The 17,492-nt window shown below is 39.1% G+C and overlaps 1 protein-coding gene and 1 pseudogene across 2 annotated transcripts; one reads left to right on the top strand and one right to left on the bottom strand.

The window, feature by feature from the left end:
- Positions 1-1,308: 1,308 nt before the first annotated feature.
- On the top strand, positions 1,309-2,068 carry LOC110181760 (GTP-binding nuclear protein Ran pseudogene; annotated as a pseudogene). The gene has a single exon (XR_015270666.1). The product of XR_015270666.1 is annotated as a GTP-binding nuclear protein Ran pseudogene (transcript).
- Positions 2,069-3,495: 1,427 nt separating this feature from the next.
- Positions 3,496-5,349, bottom strand: LOC110180375 (uncharacterized). The gene has a single exon (XM_086829147.1). The coding sequence runs from the start codon at positions 3,851-3,853 to the stop codon at positions 3,596-3,598; it is 258 nt and encodes an 85-aa protein (XP_086685273.1). The 5' UTR covers positions 3,854-5,349; the 3' UTR covers positions 3,496-3,595.
- Between the last annotated feature and the right edge of the window lie 12,143 nt (positions 5,350-17,492).

Genomic DNA, 17,492 nt, shown 5'->3' with positions numbered 1-17,492 from the left:
AGCCAAGGACTTTGAGTAATTAAAGATACATCGTTAGGAAAAAGATGTGTTAATTCCTAACCAATCTGTGATCCAAGATAGACTCCCCTTTCCAATCCTTAGATTGATTTCCAAAAAGCTAGCTTAATAGAAATAATTTTCGCAAATTCTCCAATGAATCCACAAAATCAAGCGGCTTCCTAAGCCGATCTGACGCTAGCAAGATGCGCTCAGCTACCAAAATACAGTGAGCTGTCTTAAAAGAGAGCCATTGATACGCGGTGGTCCCTTGACGGATTAATTTTTAATGAGCCAGTTAGGCAGAAATTAATGAGGATGGGAGCAACAAACCGCCCACCCGGGGGGAAAGGACAGGGTCCTTCCACGCCTGCCTCACGTGCCTGCCCGATAAATCATCATTGCCAAAAGCCAACAGGCGAAACAAGGACAACAAGCACCACAATGAAATACAATTGCAATTTCCCGTGTCCGGTGTCCGGAGTCCTTACTGGCCGCTGCCGCCGCCACCTTCTTCTTCTCCCCGTAAATCCTGACAAATGAGCGAAATTTCATAGCTCAAAGGATATTAACGTGTATTAGCGCGAGACGAAGGCGAATGCATTAAGTCAACTAACTGTGGTAAATAGAGGGGAATCAGCCAGAAGGCGATCCTTGCAGCATCAAATTTGCTGCTTCATTTATAAGGATTACTGCCCCCAAAACAGTAGAAACTCATAACGAAATTACTTGCAAGAAATGCAACAAGCTCAACTATAAGTAGAAGACACACTATAACACTATATACTAACACTATATACACACACCGTATAAAACACACGCACACCACCGTGAGGAGGGTGGAAAACTGGCGCCGTGACTGGCCAACTGGGTGAGCTGCCCTCATGGCCCTGGAAAACACGAAATATGCATTAGTTTTCCCCGTTGTTTACCATGATTACAACTTTTTGCTGTTGCACATTTCGAGGGTTGACTTTAAGAGGCTTTTGAAAAGTCGGCCAAATCTTTATTAAATACGGTTTTCGTGGGGTGAAATATTAGTACATTTATTGAAATTATAGTGGGTGAATTTCGGAGTATGTGTATTAACTATATATATCTAATTTTTATAGAGCTATAATTAATATCTACCAAGTTTTAAATACTATCATACCATTACTACGAAGAAATTTAGTATTTTCAGTTCTTTCCTTACTCTAAAAGAGACTACCAAAAAAAAAGATCTTACTACACCTATTTATCAGTAGAATAAATACTAACCTTACATTCGATATAATAAAGTCTCAGTAACCTCTGCTTTTACCTTACCCCATATGGCATAAGAGATTTGTTAACATCTCTCAGTCAGTCAGTTTAAACCTTCGGAAGCAGAGCTCAGAGAGTTAACAAAAATGTCACAAATCAGCAAAGTTATACCTACTTTCAAGTGCGTAATCGTTGGTCCTGCTGGCTGCGGAAAAACTTGTCTTATTGAGAGCCATCTGACCGGTGCTTTTGAGAACAATTATAAACCCACCCAAAGTACTGAAGAGTTTCAGCTAACTTTCCATACTGGACGCGGTCCCATCTGCTTTAAAGTTTGGGAGAGCACTGGTCGGAAGGAGCACTATACCGATGCCGAATGTGGCATTATCATGTATGATTTCTCCTCAAAAACCAGCTATGATGCTGTTCCCGAGCTGGCCAAGGAACTGGCTAGCATCTGTGGCAATATTCCAGTAGCCATATGTGCCAACAAGTTTGATCTGTTCTCGGCCACCAGCCATATGCGGATTCTAAATGACCAGGTTGTTATGTCTGTAAAGCTAAGACTGAACATGGGAGGACCTTTCATCTACCTGGCAAAGAAGCTTTTTGGTGACCCATGTCTGTGCTTTGTTCCAATGATGGCTGCGCAGCCGCCTTATGCCCCGATCTCCAAGGATGAACAGTTGCGTATATTATTAATGGAACTGCCTGAGCTGCCCAAAGAGGATTATGATGATTATTATAACCATATTTTACCAAAGACATAGAAACAAAACATCAAATACTAAATATTAAAGTTCCTCGAACCATTAGAACACCAAGAGACAGTGGCTTCCTAACTGTTGACAAGTGACTTGGCCATTTCCCCAGAGGAACATATCGGAAGGAAGGAAAAAATACACAAACAGCATTTTTCCCAACACCAAATTACTTTTAGTAGCTGCAGAGCTATTCTTTGTACCATTTAGCAATATCATAGAGAGACACAGAGGTATGAATGTGAGCCGTACTGAAAGTAGCTGCTTGTCAGGTGCTCTTCGGTTTTCCCCATTTGCGGTGGCACCATTAAAGTCAGCCAGGATGTCAGAACATGACGACGAGGATGCCGCTCCTCGAGTTATTATAATTAAAGTCGAGGCGGCAGGAGTTTCGCTTTCTTCGCCTTGGCTTTATTGTTTCCTTTTGTGGAGTTCTCTGTGAGATGTTATTTGAAATTTCGACGCAGTGTCTTTGTCGTTTGCTTGTTTGTCGTCGGTTGTTTACTGCGGCAAGACAGCCACAAGAACAACGGGGTGTTTTTGGGGCCAGGACAACTCAACAGCTTGGCTGACAACGGAAACGGCAATGGCAACGGCAACAAGCAACGGCAACAAGCAACATCAAGCAGCAGAAGTAGCAGACACTGCGTGCTATATGCCTTTTTAACTTGATTTAATGAGTGCAGGGAAAGACATCAACAAGAAAAATGAAATAACTGTCATTGAAGACATGAAAAAGGGAGTCCAGATGGGGGATAGACAACGTTTCTTCGTCCCAAAGCTGGGATGAGTTTAGCCGATGGTGTGGAGTGCGAGGCTGCGCTACTTAACTGGGACACAAGGGGTCGGTCTCCTTTTCAGCGTCCTGTGTCCCGAGTCCTGGGTGTGGCAGGGCGCAATTATGCAGCAAATTAACGCTTTATATTTATTAAAAGGAAACCCAAGGAAATGGGCTTGGGCGTGGCTTTCAAAATAAAAAAAAAAACAAGAAAAAGAAAAACGGGGGATGAATGACTCCCAGTGTACACAACGCCTTTTACTTGACAATTGACGAATACTTCTTGGGGAGTCGTTGAAAGCCCATCCTTATATCAGTTTTCTCATTGACCAATAATGAAATTATAAGCCATGTTTATTAATATTTATGATGCCGTTTAGCAGGAAAAGTGATAGCCATTTTTGTTCAACTTTTAAATACCAAAAGAGCTTGTTATCAATAGATCCCGGATTTCATGTTGCCTATGTTTTTGCATAAGATTCCAGACTTTGCTATCAGTATGATATCATATGTCGGTATTTGTAGGAAAATTTTATATAAATTGGGAGGGGACCTTAGGGGTGAAGAAACAGCTATTTAAATGTAACTATTTTTAACTTTAATTCACAATTAATTTAAACACATGTCATGAGTTGGTTCTCTGATATGTATAGTTTATCTATAGCACATTTTGTATCTCACATTTTGTTCACCAAACATTAAAACATCACTGCGTTTGGTCAACCTTTTTTAGTCTATATTTATCCTTTAGTTTACATAGTTCTTAGCCATTACAAGTATTTCACAAACTTCACACTTTTATATTTTCACAATTCTACATTATGGCACAAAGGCCACACTCCTCCAACACACAACAGGCTCCCAAAAGCATGCAGCACTCGGCATCGCTGGGTCCTGCCGGTGGTCCTGGCTGATTATAGCTGGGCTGCTCCACAACCACAACGGGCTGAGTGTAGACTGGCGATGGTACTATCACCTCCACAGGTGGTGGTGGTCCCACTACATTTATCACCTCCACGGGAGGCTGATAGTAGGGATCAATTACGTCCACTTGGTAGCCTGCGTTGTACATCCTCGATCCTTGGGCTCTAGTTTATTTATTTCTTATTTATTTGTGTTGCAAGTGCAAGTGCTAGTATGTAGTTAGTGACTAGTAAAAAACGAAACTAAGTGAACGCGGCACGGTGACGCGCCTTTAACTGAAATATCGAACGCAAATGGGGCTGGCTGGCAATATCTTACTCATTATTATCTAAAGCCGGCGGGAATTTGATCAATGAGCTGCCCTGATTACAAATAGTGTGTACACGCAAATAATATTGAAAGAACCAAGCCCAGGAACAGTGGGATAATTAGGGGGAATTTTTATAAAATAGTTAAATGATCGAACTACTATATTTATTAATAATCGTGTAGTACTTTTGTTAAAAAACATAAAAATCATATATAAATAAAGTTAACCAATGGCTTAAAGCAGTCTGGATATTTATTTAAACTATTTATACTTAATTTAACTATTTAAAGTCAGTGTACACGATTCTCAATATATTTTCTATGTATTTACGTTCAATAAAAACAAGCCTGAAAGCTTCCGTAAAAGCCTAATACTGGTATTTCCATAAACTCATTGGAGGAACTGTTCAAAACTGGTTTTAAAACGAGAAATACTTAAAAGGACTTGTATTTAAACATGTTACTACGTTTTATTCAAACATTTGCTCTAAAATAAGTTGAAATGAATCACAAATCTAATAGAATTCAGATCTCTGTCCCACTGTCTTCCGGCTGGCGTATCACGTTGCGTATGAGTAATATTGTTTGGGCTTTAGATAAACATTTTGGCCAAGAAACACAGAGAGAAAAACAGAGAGAGAAAGAGAGAGAGAGAGTGAGAGCGGCCCAGAAAAATTATGTTAAATGAGCAGGCAGCAAACGCATTCGCACTCGTTGTGGCACACACTCCCTCGCTCTCTCAGCCATTTTTTGGGGTCCCATTTGGAGGACCCTCGTCAAAATATATACATATATTTTTGGGGCGAGAACTCTGGCACTGCGGTTGCAATTCAAGCGCCAAGAGTCATAAAATCCTTTATCAAATGAGAGCAGCAGGCATGGAGTTGGCTTGCCAGCACTCTTGACACATTTTCCGCTTTTATTGGCAAATTGAGAAACATATAAATAATAACTCGGAATGTGAACTAACTTTTGGAATGATGTGGTGAGCATTTACCAGCCCGAAAGGATTGTCATTTGCTCCCCCTTTTCTTGGCCGCCATAAAACTACAAATTTTGTTGTTGTTGTTGTGGTATGTTATTAAATTTGGCTTTTTATTATTATGTGGCATTGAGATTTATGTAAGACAATATGTTACCAGCGAGCCCCCTGCCGAACAGCCAGGACAAAGTGTTATTTACAACGGAATCGTAAAATTTTATTGCACGAAAAAACTGTGTGAATTGTGTTGGTCGTAGACATAGAAAGTTAATTTAACGTAACGCATTAATAGCCTCCCTTGCCATGTCTTTTGGTTTTTTGTTGCCTGGAGGAAAAACCTTTTCCACTTTTCCTCACATGATTGTACAGCAGCAACAGCAATCGCCACACTGCATGCAACAGGGGCAACAGGGGCAGCAGCAACAGCCCTTGTCATGCGGCGGAGGAGGAGCTGGCTGTGGCTGGACAATGACCGTGGTTCCTGGCTGTGGCGGCACTTGTACCACCTCCACGCGAGTTCTGTGATCCATCTCAAAGGGTTAAGTTGTAATTAATATAGATGAAGCAAAGCCGACTTGTTGCACTGCACGCGTTTCGTTGGACACTGGACTTGGTGACTGGATTGTGTTATTATAGTCGCCGTCCCGCCAATCTCTGCCTATTACGCTGCAAGTCTTATCTATAGATAAAAGCTACAGTGGTACCCCTTATCAGGTACTGGCGATTTGTATGTGAAGTACCCCTTAAATTCGCTGGGGTCTCACCTTGGTTGTCTGCCCAATAGTTTGATAAAGGTTTGAAAGGGAGGCGTATAAAATTGGTGATTGGTAATTGATGATTTATAATACCTATTTTTGTTTGAATTTTCAAGGAAATACCAGAGCTAAGATAAACTTTTATGTACAAATGTAATAGAAAAGATAGATAAGGCTGCCGATAAACGTTATCTTCTTTGGTTTTTATTGTTATCTTGTGCAGTCTCTTAGGCTCATTCTTTAAGATAAGCCATTGCATTTCCACATATTAAATAAATCCCAATCTGGATTTAATTAACATTTATAAAAACTAAATTTATTTATCCCATTATGCCGCTCTATTTGCATTTATTTACAGTACAATTCCCCTCTTCAATTACATCTAAGCCAACTCTTTCGTGGCGTTATCAATTGAATGACTCACATTACAGCAACTATCAAGGGTAAGTTGAAGCGCTCTAATGTCGCATAATACCAAATGGGGCAGCTAATTATATGTGCCACCTTATCTAAGCCCTTAAAAACTATATCCGAGTACGCATTTTGCATTCGAAACCAACCATCCAAGTGCTCATCAGCATCACCATCAGTGGCCACATCAATTTCAAGCCGAATAGTTCCTCGTTTGCTATCATAAACCGGGGATCTCAATTAAAAATTTCACCCAACACCAGGCAGGGAGGGCGTTACCTTGCTGAAATTAATAAAAATATATATGGATATATATATTTTTGAGCGCCCTTCGTGCAATGGCGATGATAATTAGTGTACGTGATTCTATTTACTTCGACCGAACCTCGATGAATATAACCCCGAAACATCCTCTATACCCCCCCGTCAGAGTTGGAAAAAAGGGGTCCATCCGGGGGTCCTTTAAGCCAAGGGAATGTCCTGTGTGTAATATGATATGCGCGTAAAAAATATAGTACGTGTGTGCGTGACAATGGCAACAACGTGCGGCAGATCCCCCAAAAAGGACGAACGGGGGGCTTTGGGGTGTCAAAAATGAAACTACGCCTGCTTGGAATTTTAAAATAACCAAATGAGTTTTAGCTTGATGAAAATAAGCAACAACAATAAGGGGAAATAGAGAGAAATAGCAGAATAGCAGCAGCAGTCGAAGCTGAAGCAACAGCGGAGCCCATAAATATTTATAAACTTTCCCCCCAGTCTTATAAATACAGGGTCATTAGTTGGCCTGCACACCTTTCACCGGGGATAGCCAGGATCCACGCTCACCTCGAGGACAATAAAAGCGAAATAGGCGGCAATTTGAATTCCTCTACTCTATATAAATAGGAGACTAAGTGAGACGTTAGTTTACTCAAACTGGAAGACTATAACTAAAGGGTTAATGGGGTTCAAACTGATTTATTTGTTGGGGAAACCTTAAACCAAGGAAATTGAAATTTTGCGTACCATTTGTGCAGTTTTGCGGGTTACTCTAGGTCAGAAAATGTTAAAAATAATTAATATTTTTTAATTTTAATTATTATTTTAACATGATAATGATAGCTGCTTAAATAGATTAATTATAAAAGTGTTCATTAATAAGTAAATGTTGATAAGTCTATAAAGAATCATTTTTTATTGAAGGTTTTACTATGTTTCTCAGAACGAATTTAAGTTAAAAATTTATATTTAGCTACTGTATTAAATCAGAAATAGCTTAAACATATTTGTACATAAAAATTTGAATGATACAACGTAGTAAATTATATACAGTTTTTTATTTTTCAATGATTTTACTAAGAACTCTTAAGCAGAAATATTTCAAGTCATATAACGCATACGCAACGTTGGCTAACTTTGAATGACAAGTTACAGATAAATATCGAATTATTTGAAATTTATATATCTGAATAATTTTAAATTAATATTAAGTAATTTTAGAAGCATAAGAAGTAAGTTTTCCGATAAACTTTGAAATACCAATATAGAGTATACGCACTGTGGGCCAATTTCAAATGTTTTTTAAACAGAGGTCAGGACCAAGTCTATCAGGGTTTCAATTTGAATTTATGTACAAATATATAAATACATTAGTAATAAATACTTTTAGGAGCTGAAGAAGTAAGTTTTCATATAAACTTTGAAATACCAAAATAGAGTATACGCACTGTGGGCCAGTTTAAAATGTTTTATAAAGAAATATATATACATATATACATATATTTATTTAAACAATTATAATATATATTTAATATTAAATAATTTTAGGAGCTTAAGAAGTAAGATTTTCGACAAACTTTGAAAAACAAAAATAGAGTATACGCACTGTGGGCCAATTTGGGATGTTTTATAAACAAAGGTCAGGACCAAGCCTATCAGGGTTTTGTATTTATTTTATATATAAATTTACATATATATATATTTATATATTTATATTTAAACACACACTCACATACCTATAATGTATACAAAATACATATAAAAAATGATAAAGCAAAATGGCGAAAAGTGGCAGTAAAAAATAAAATGCGCTGCCGAAAAAGTGCCATTTGTGGCATAAACACATGCGCGCCAAAAACTTTGATAAGACAAAAGCCGAGCGAGGCCACCGCCGATTCAGGTGGTGCTCATGGTGGTGGTGGTGGTGGTGGGTGGGAAAGGTTAAAAGGTGGCAGGCAGGTGGCAGGCCGAAAACTTTGGCAAAACTGTGGCAAAGGCGACAGCGGTGGAAAGGCCAGAGAGTGGAAATGTCCCAAGAATGAACTTCGTCGTTGTCGTTGGCGGTGGAGACCGCCGCAGTGTGCCACTAAATGCTGCCACTAAATGTGTGCCAAGTATTATTGCAGGTGCCAGGTGGCAGGTGCCTATCTGCACACGTGTGTGTTTTTGTGTGTGCGTGTGCGTTCTCTGCTTCTCTCCGAAAAATTTCCCAAGGAGCTGGCGGCTCCTTGAAGCGCCCAGGACTCGCATAAAATTAGCACAATAAAAACACATAAATGCGGCACAAAAACATGAAAATCCACTTGTTATAATTTAATCGAGTTGATAGAATTTTTACGACACCTTTCGCCAGGTAAATGCGTGGGAGCGAGTCGAGGCTTTTGCCTTAAAATGTGGGGCAAAATAAAAGTTTTAATCACACGTCGCCGCTTTATAGCCGGCCATGAAGATAGCAAATGCATTACCAACTTTGCTTGGGATAAACTTTATTTTAAGGTAAAACAAAAAAAAAAGAAACAAAACAAAAGGCCAAGTGAAATCACTTAGGTTTTATGAGAGTCCAAGACACAGTGAATTTTAATAAGGTAGAGAAAGGTTATACTTTCTAAAAACAAAACTACTTTACTTAGAGGAGTTTTAGTACCACAAAAAGCTAATATATTTATGTATTTATTCAAGTAATACCTCGTCCAAATAATAATATACTTATATTTTAAACAACATAATTTTCCCAGAAGTTATTTACCATTTTCCCTCAACTAGTTTACCAGCAACTAAACCCAGTAACTATGTCCTGAAACACTTGATTTTATTACTGTTCGGACGAGAGTTTTGAACTATTTTCAGGATTATTTACACAATTGTTTGTATACGTGGCCACAAGTTACGGTGTGACCCCATATTATTGCATTTGGCCCTTCGTGTGTGGCAAATGGATGTGGCAAGTGGCTGGGCGTTTGCGTTTCCTCTTCAACTTCGAATTCTGTCACACTTCTAATAAGCGCTTAAAAGCCACGCAAGGCGGCTATCCAGAAACCGGTGATTAAAAGCCAAAAGGAAAATAGAGTGTCGAGGGAAAACCACTGTGGAAATTTGACCGCAAGGCAAGAATGACAGAAGTGGCACAGGCACAGCCGATAATTTGTGCATGTGCCCAGTGGCAGTCGAGCGAAAGAAATCACTTAAAAACTCTTACACACACACACTCGCACCTATAAATTATGCTTCACACCCAGCTCAAGTGGGAGTTTTAACAATGAAATTAAAGCCACAAAAGCGGGGGGAGAGTGGCCATTTCAACGCGTTCATAAATCTAATGTGTAATAAATTTAAACAGCGAAATCATGCAAAAAGCAAAAGGCAGGTCGTCCTGTGGCTAAGCTCACGCACAGGACTCTCGCCACGAAGGACCCGACAATGACTACACTTTAGCGGCAAATTTGTGCGCACTGTCGCCGTATTATTTGCTATTATTTATGCCTTTTCCACTATTTACTTCCTTTCTTAGCGCCCGCCACGCCATTTTCACTGGAGTTGGAGTAGAGGAGCAGTGGCAATGGTATGCAAAAGTGGCCACTCCTTGGCCAGGACAAAAAAAACCTACACTCCCAGGATCAAAATGCACCGCCAGAAATTAGTTTTTAAGCATCTAAGGAATTTATTACCAAATAACTTCCATATTTATCATTTAATTTCATTCAAACTTAAGGAAATTCTTCACTTAGGACTATATTTTATATATTTTATAAATTAAAGCTTATATATTTATTTTCTGTGTAGTAAAACCACTGGCAATCCTTGCTGCCTGACACTTATGGCGTGCTAAGCATTTGCGCTTGGAGAGGCTTGCGTGGATTTTAAACATTTTCACACAACATTCTCATATTTAGACGTCGCCCATCAGCCAGAGTGAGCCAGAGAAGCGAGCCAGTCAGCCCATTGGGGAAAGTGGAAAACCGGCCGCTGTTGGCAGTTTCCCTCTTTTTGCCAAGCGGCGATAATGTAAGCCCCTTTTTAAGCCCAAAATAAAGGACGCGAAAAGCGGACGCGAATGCGACCGCACCAACACACACACACACACAACATGCAACAAACGAGGCACACGCGACCCCAAATGAAAATCTGTGAAATGTAATTGTTACCATGAAAGCACAAACCCCATATCAGGACCTTCTCCCCCTGCCCTGCGCCCCCAACTCAGCTTTCTTTTTTTTTGAGGGCATTTTAAGTAAGTTTCTCAGTTTGATAATCGGCGAGGCCTCAGCCAGCACAGTGCTGCCTTGGCTGATATACAAATTGGCTTTCGCAATGACTTTATATATTTTACGAGCTGCGGTCCTTTTCCGGGGAACGTGTCCTTTGCTTTTATTCTCCCCTTCCCATGTGAAACCCTGTGAAAATTCGCATGTGAGCCGACCGCTGATGCGATTATAAAGGGAAACTGATGCAGATAAAATTAATTGAATTCAAAAAGCCAAAAGCATTGCTCGTAGAGGGTTTTCCATTTTCTAACAAAAGTGCCTCCGAAACTGGAACTGTAGTTGAGGGTTGTGGCATTTTCCCCAATAGTTTTCTGGGTCAAGTAAATAGTAGTTACATCACACATGGCCACGAGTGGCTCATAATCAGGAATTAGACTCAAGTGTTTGCACTTGCCAAGGAGATTTAAGTCATATACCTATCTCTCTAAAAAGTTTGATGGTAAATAAACAACTCATTTTAGTTGAAACTTTTCTAGATATTATTCAGTTGAAAAAAAAAACAATAAACCAAATATTCGTGGAACCTTTTTTAATTTTTTTAACAGGAATTTCGGCAAATAATAATGATCGATTTGAGGCTTTCTAAAAACCCCAAGTTCCTTATAATTTTTGCCAGATATCTTATCGCCAAATAGCCATAAATAAAATCATAATAATAGAAACGCACCTTAGCATAGATAAGCTTTAAAAAATAAAATGTCTCAGATGCTTTATCATTTCAAGTGGTACCTTAGAGGGGTTTTCCTCATTTTATCTGCCATGACTAACTCAGCTTTCGACATTTACAAGGTCTTACTCATCGCCAGGGTCATAATATATTATTTCCATGTTTGTGCCAGCGTACAGGTTCATATATCGATTAGCAAGTTATACAAAAACAGATTAGATAGGAGAAGTTATCTATATAGAAATGCGACATGATAAGATGTATGCGCGACCAATTGGGATTTAGTAGCCCCAAAGACTTGCTTCACTTTGCACGTGCAAAGCGGAAAATATTTGAAATATTTTTAAAAAAATGCCACCACCACATGGAGGACCTGGAGGCCATGGAGGTCATGGCCATGGGCATGGAGGACCACCCCATCATGGCGGAGGACATCATGGAGGACCACCGCATCATCATGGGCCACCTCATCATCATCACCATCATGGCCCACGAAGACCCTGCTGTCTGTGCTGCACAATTTCATAAGAATTTAGCAAGGAATTTAACCGATACAGAAACGGATTTAAATAGTTTTAAGGATTAATGTGAAATAAATGCGTAATACGCCTCAGGATAAACGTCTGTGAATGCGTATGGGATTCGGGTTAATAAGCCGCCTAATTAGTGTAATCGAGTGCCTCGAGTGCTGAGCAATTAATGGGCCGGGCTAATCATTATGTCTCACCTCAGAACGCTTTAAAACCTCAAAAGCCGCCGTCACATGGCGGTTTCCAATCCGAATGTCCTATCAGTGTGTCCTGCCAGTGTGTGTGTGTGTGTCTCCTTGCGTGACACGGCCATTATGCGTGTGGGAGTATGAGTGTGTGTGAGCTTCAGGACCTTTACACACACGCACAACCACGGACTCGACTGGACTCTAATTTATAGCAGCCAAGTGGATGCCGAAGACCAGAAGACATACAAGTGCCATAAATTCCGGCAAGGCAACACATTATTTATACTGTCAACCGGTCCATATTTCGGATGGGAAATACTCCATCGCCAGAAAAGGCCTAACCATAAATAAGTGCATTTCGTAGCATTTCGTTTTCAGCTTCAGCGCAAAATAAGTCTTCATTAGCGGTTAAAAGGCTGACTGTTTGACCCACAAAGGACTTGGCCATATTCTCCATTGAGTGTTATTCTCCTGTCGCCCAGGACGCAGTAAAGCGGCCACAGCCGCAACCTTTAAAGCCGGAAAAGCCCAAGACCAACAAAACAGGCGGCAGCTGAAAGGAAAATGCTTAAAGTTCAAATTAAGCACAACAGCTGGCGAAAAATTGAATTGAAAGCAGGAGCAACAACAACAAGGAGAAAAGCAACAAAGAGCCCCGCTTCTCCCAGTCACCCAGACCTCACCCTACTCCCCTCGATGCCGAAACCCCACCTAACCTCCCTAACCTCCATATTCAGCCATTCCATAACCCCGGACCCCGAAAACTCAACTCAACCCAAGGCATTTACACAACGACACAAACACACACACACACAGAGGACACACGGGAAAACCCTGAAAGAAAAACCGAAGCACGCTTTCGTGTCATCAGCTGGCCATGTAAGAGAGTTTCCCTCGGTGAATCGAGAGTTTCTCTGACGCTCACTGGCGCCACTTTTCCCCCAGTGTTCAGTTAAGGAACTTCTTCGCGCAGGCGCTGACATATTGAGTGGAAATTGGGGAAAATCCAGAGAGCCGAAAATCAAAGGATCCATGGTTAGTGCTTTGAACAATGCTCAAGGGTCTGGATGTCGATAGAAAGCATTTTGATTTGGCCGTAGACCAAATAGAACATAAAATTGACGGCCCAAAATCAACTTGAATGCGTTAACGTAATTTTACTGTTCTGCCAGCCAGAGTTATGGCCCAAAACTTTGTTTTGATAAGTGCTTTGATTAGGTTAATGGCAATGCTTTTGGTACAATTAAACGTTTAATGGCACAAGTACTAATAAGGCGTTATTATTATATACAGGAATATAAAAGTTATAGTACATTTTATTAATTCGTGAACAACTTAATTTCATATTTTTATTTTGCCGAAAATAAAATAGTTCAACTGTTTGCTAAAAGAATTAAATAAGATTTATTACGAAGCTTGGGTTTTAAATGTAAAAGATTTTAAACCATGAGAAAATATATTTAATAAATTGTATACATTATATATAACAAGAAAGAAAGCTAACTTCGGCACGCCGAAGTTTATATACCCTTGCAGATAGAACTTCTGTGAATAGGAATCCATACAATATTAATTATATATATTTGTGTTAAAAAACAATGAAGTAATACCTGCTTTCATTTCATTCACCTATACATATTATATTTTCAATTTTACAGTCACAGATTTGCATTTTTCCTCTACATCAAACGATCGTTTGTATGGAACCTATATGATATAGTCGTCCGATTTTCATGAAATTTGCCACAAAATTTAAGACTTATATGAAATGGCTATACCTCAAATTTGATGAAAATCAGCTGAAAACTGGAAAAGTTATAAATTTAATTGTATTAATTTCTCGATCGTTCCTATGGGAGCTATATGATATAGTAGTCCGATTTTCATAAAATTTTATACAAAATTGTAGAGTATAGTAAAATCGCTATATCTCAAATTTGAGCCAATTCTATTGAAAACTGAAAAAGTTAAAATTTTTTTTGTAAAAATTTTCCGATCATTCCTATGGAAGCTATAGGATATAGTCGTCCGATCCGGCCCGTTCCGACATATATACGAGTGAGAGTATATAGAAGGCTAACTACAAAGTTTCATTTAGATAGCTTCAAAACTGAGAGACTAGTTTGCGTAGAAACGGAGAAACGGACAGACGGACAGACGGACAGAAGGACAGACGGACAGACGGACAGACGGACAGACGGACATGGCTAGATCGACTCGGCTGTTGATCCTGATCAAGAATATATATACTTTATATAGTCGGAGGTGCCTCCTTCACTGCGTTGCAAACTTCTGACTGAAATTATAATACCCTGCAAGGGTATAAAAAGGTTGAATAATCAACATCAAAATATCAAAATATCGTACTGATTAATATTAATAATAACTAATGTACAAGTCATTTTAATGAGCTTTGCCTTTGGTTAATTTTAATGCCTAAATTAAAATTCCCTTTATATTTATAACATTTCCAGCTTATATGACATGCATTTCAGAGCCATTAAATTTAAATAAACACCAAACAAGTTTCTGAAAGAATAAATGTATTAAAAATGCATTTAACAAATTCTCTTTCTTAACTACTCCTATCATATTTCCATTTAAAATTTCCATCTCAATATTAGTTGCATATTAAATCAATCATAACAATCAACTTAAAGACCTTAATTCGTCAACACCTGAAATCATTCCTCAAAATGGGAGACACTACACAAAAATGCCTTTGGTTGCTGCCTCTTGTGTACAATTTCCTGGCTTTATTTATTCAACATTCTTGATTGTTTTTTGCCTTTCCTGCTTCATTTCCTGAACACTCCACTCCTCCTTCACATTCACAATGATGCAAAAGTGGCCTGGCCCAAAAGTCCTGGCATTATCCCGAAGTGTGTAATTACGTATGCTCCCAAGTGGGGGAGGCGGGGGGCGTGGCGCATATAGTAGTTACCAAGCAGTTGCAGTGCATAAATTATGTTAGGCCAAAGTGCAAGCAAAGTTATGTACCAGACGGACTGGGTTTGTTAGAAAGATTAACGCCTTCGTTTTTGTTTCTTTTTTTGTATGCGTTTTTTTATACTCTTTTTATGCTTATAACGTAACACATACAGACATACCCTTAGTGCCTTATGCCACTAAGCCGTCTGCGAGTAGCAGGAAAAACAAACTGCAACGGAAGCTGCACCTCATCGCCATGGCTTCCCCCGCACTTCCGCCGGCAGCAGCATCAGCAGCAGCAGCAGCGACTGTGTCACTTTTGGGGCAACTGTTTCATGGCGGCCACTTCAGTGCCAACTACAGTGACAATAATAAGCGCCACCAAAGCTCCTACGCCAGCACACTGAGAGAAATATAGGCAGTGGTTATTATAATTATACTAAAATTATAAATTCATTGAATGTCTTTATGTATATTGTGCCTTTTTACGAAGTTTTTTGATGATATTTTTAATAACTTTTTCTTAGGAAACACTAACAAACCTGTTGGAAAATAAGATTGTTGTTTGACTAGGGTTTTAAAATTTTAAATAAATATTTAACTAAGTATACAAATAATATTAATGTGTCTTTTAAAGGAACCTATAAGTTTAAACTGTCTTTCCTTGGTTATTCCACTAATGAATTCAAACAAATATACATGAAAATATTAATTAGTAAATAGCCAAACCCTGTTTAACTTTCTCTACTTATATTAAACTATTTTCTCTCAGTGCTTTAAGCTCTGGATAAGGTGCGAAAGCGAGTAGTAGTCACTTGTAAGTGTGTGTTTCTGTGTGTGTGTGTGTGTGTCTGTTAATGATAATGATGACAGTCTGTCGCCGACTGTGCACCAGTATGCTGCACTTGCTCTTTATGCTGACGGCTGTAGGACTCTCGGCGCGCTAGTTAAAGTTTTAATTTGGCATATTATAGTGGCTGAAGTGGCACAGCACAGCACAGCAGGCGCTCGTTAAATATGCCCACAGAACACATGGAATTAGAGCCACAAAACACTGTGCACTACGCGATGTACAAAAAAAAGGGGAAGCACCCGAGCACTGCGACTTATGGCATTGACCTTAGCCAAAAGGAAGAGGTCCTTGGGTGATGAGTTCTGTGGCCTCGAGTGCTTGTATCGACATCCTTAAGGATGGCTTAAAATGAATAGTTGAAGTGGCCTCCGGATGCCACTGCAGGTGGTCGGTATTTTACAGGGATCTTATGGAGTAACGAAATTAATTGTAAGAGTGATTAGGGATTAGGGAGACCTTTGGAAGACATTTAGTTTTTCTTACTTGAGTTCCAGAAATAGTTAAAAAATTTAGATTTACTTCTGAGACAAGTAAACAAAATAAAGAAAGCTTATAAACTTTAATCATATAGCTTTGGTTTTTACTTCAGCATATGCTGAATACACCATAAACTATAAATTTTAACTGGCTTTATGTTGTATACTAATCATATTCGAAGCTTTTATTTGCTATTTTAATCAATGTTTACTCTTGGCAAATTTTCTTTTAATTAATAAACCCCAATTAGAAACAATAAACATTTATTTTATTTCGAACTTAACTTAACCCCCGAAACTGAGAGATAAGATATACGAAACGTTTTTAATGGAGAGCAACACATTCAGATTATTTTGTTTATTGAGCTATTTCGCCATGGGATTCCCTTATTTCAGAGTAGTTAATGTAAATAAAATTTTATTGCTGGCTATAAAAGCCGAACAAAAAAACAACATACAAACTGTAAGTGAGATGCAATCGTAACATAGAGATACTGCCAAAATCAAACTCAAAGTCCAGACAGACTATTAAGGCCGGTTCTGCGGCTACCAAGTATTTCACATGCTTTAAGCCATTTAGCAAATTATTCGCAACGTGACTCAAACTCAACCCTTGAATATCAAACAGATGAAAGGAATGAGAAAACGAACAGACAGCCATTGAAGGCGAATGGAAATTTTTTGGCAAAAGCATTTTCAATTCAATCAAACGCCCACACACACACACACACATGCTGGCATTTAAATAAAAATAAACAAGGCAAATAATACTTTGAAACACTTTTAAGCATCATTACATTAGCAAATTTCCACCAATTCCGAGAGAGGGGGAGGAGGATAGGGTGATTTCGATTGAGACGATGGATCCCAGGGATTTCGATGAAAGGACTTGCGTTTGGCTTGTGTGGGCGTGGTTGTGGCAATAACAAAGCACACATTGTAGCATTTCCGCTTCCTCTCTTTATTTATTTTTTTTTTGTCATTTTCTAATTTCCATTCGCCCGAATCGTGGGAAATGTAATTATGGCAACAGGAACCCACAAAACTCGCTGCCAACGTTTTGGCCAGCATTTTGGTGTAATTGTCGTTATAATAAATAACTTCAACTGTCCGACACTTGACACTTGACATCAACTGCAACGGAAGCGGCAACAGGAGCGGC

This window comes from Drosophila serrata, unplaced genomic scaffold (genome assembly GCF_035046125.1).
Source record: "Drosophila serrata isolate PLE 108 unplaced genomic scaffold, ASM3504612v1 contig_184, whole genome shotgun sequence".
NCBI lineage: Eukaryota > Metazoa > Arthropoda > Insecta > Diptera > Drosophilidae > Drosophila > Drosophila serrata.
Note: the sequence above shows the minus strand (reverse complement) of the source record. Positions and strands in the feature narration are given on the sequence as shown.

What these genes read in the sequence shown, in the direction of transcription:
- LOC110180375 (XM_086829147.1), bottom strand. Translation starts at nt 3,853, where the DNA reads ATGTACAACGCAGGCTACCAAGTGGACGTAATTGATCCCTACTATCAG.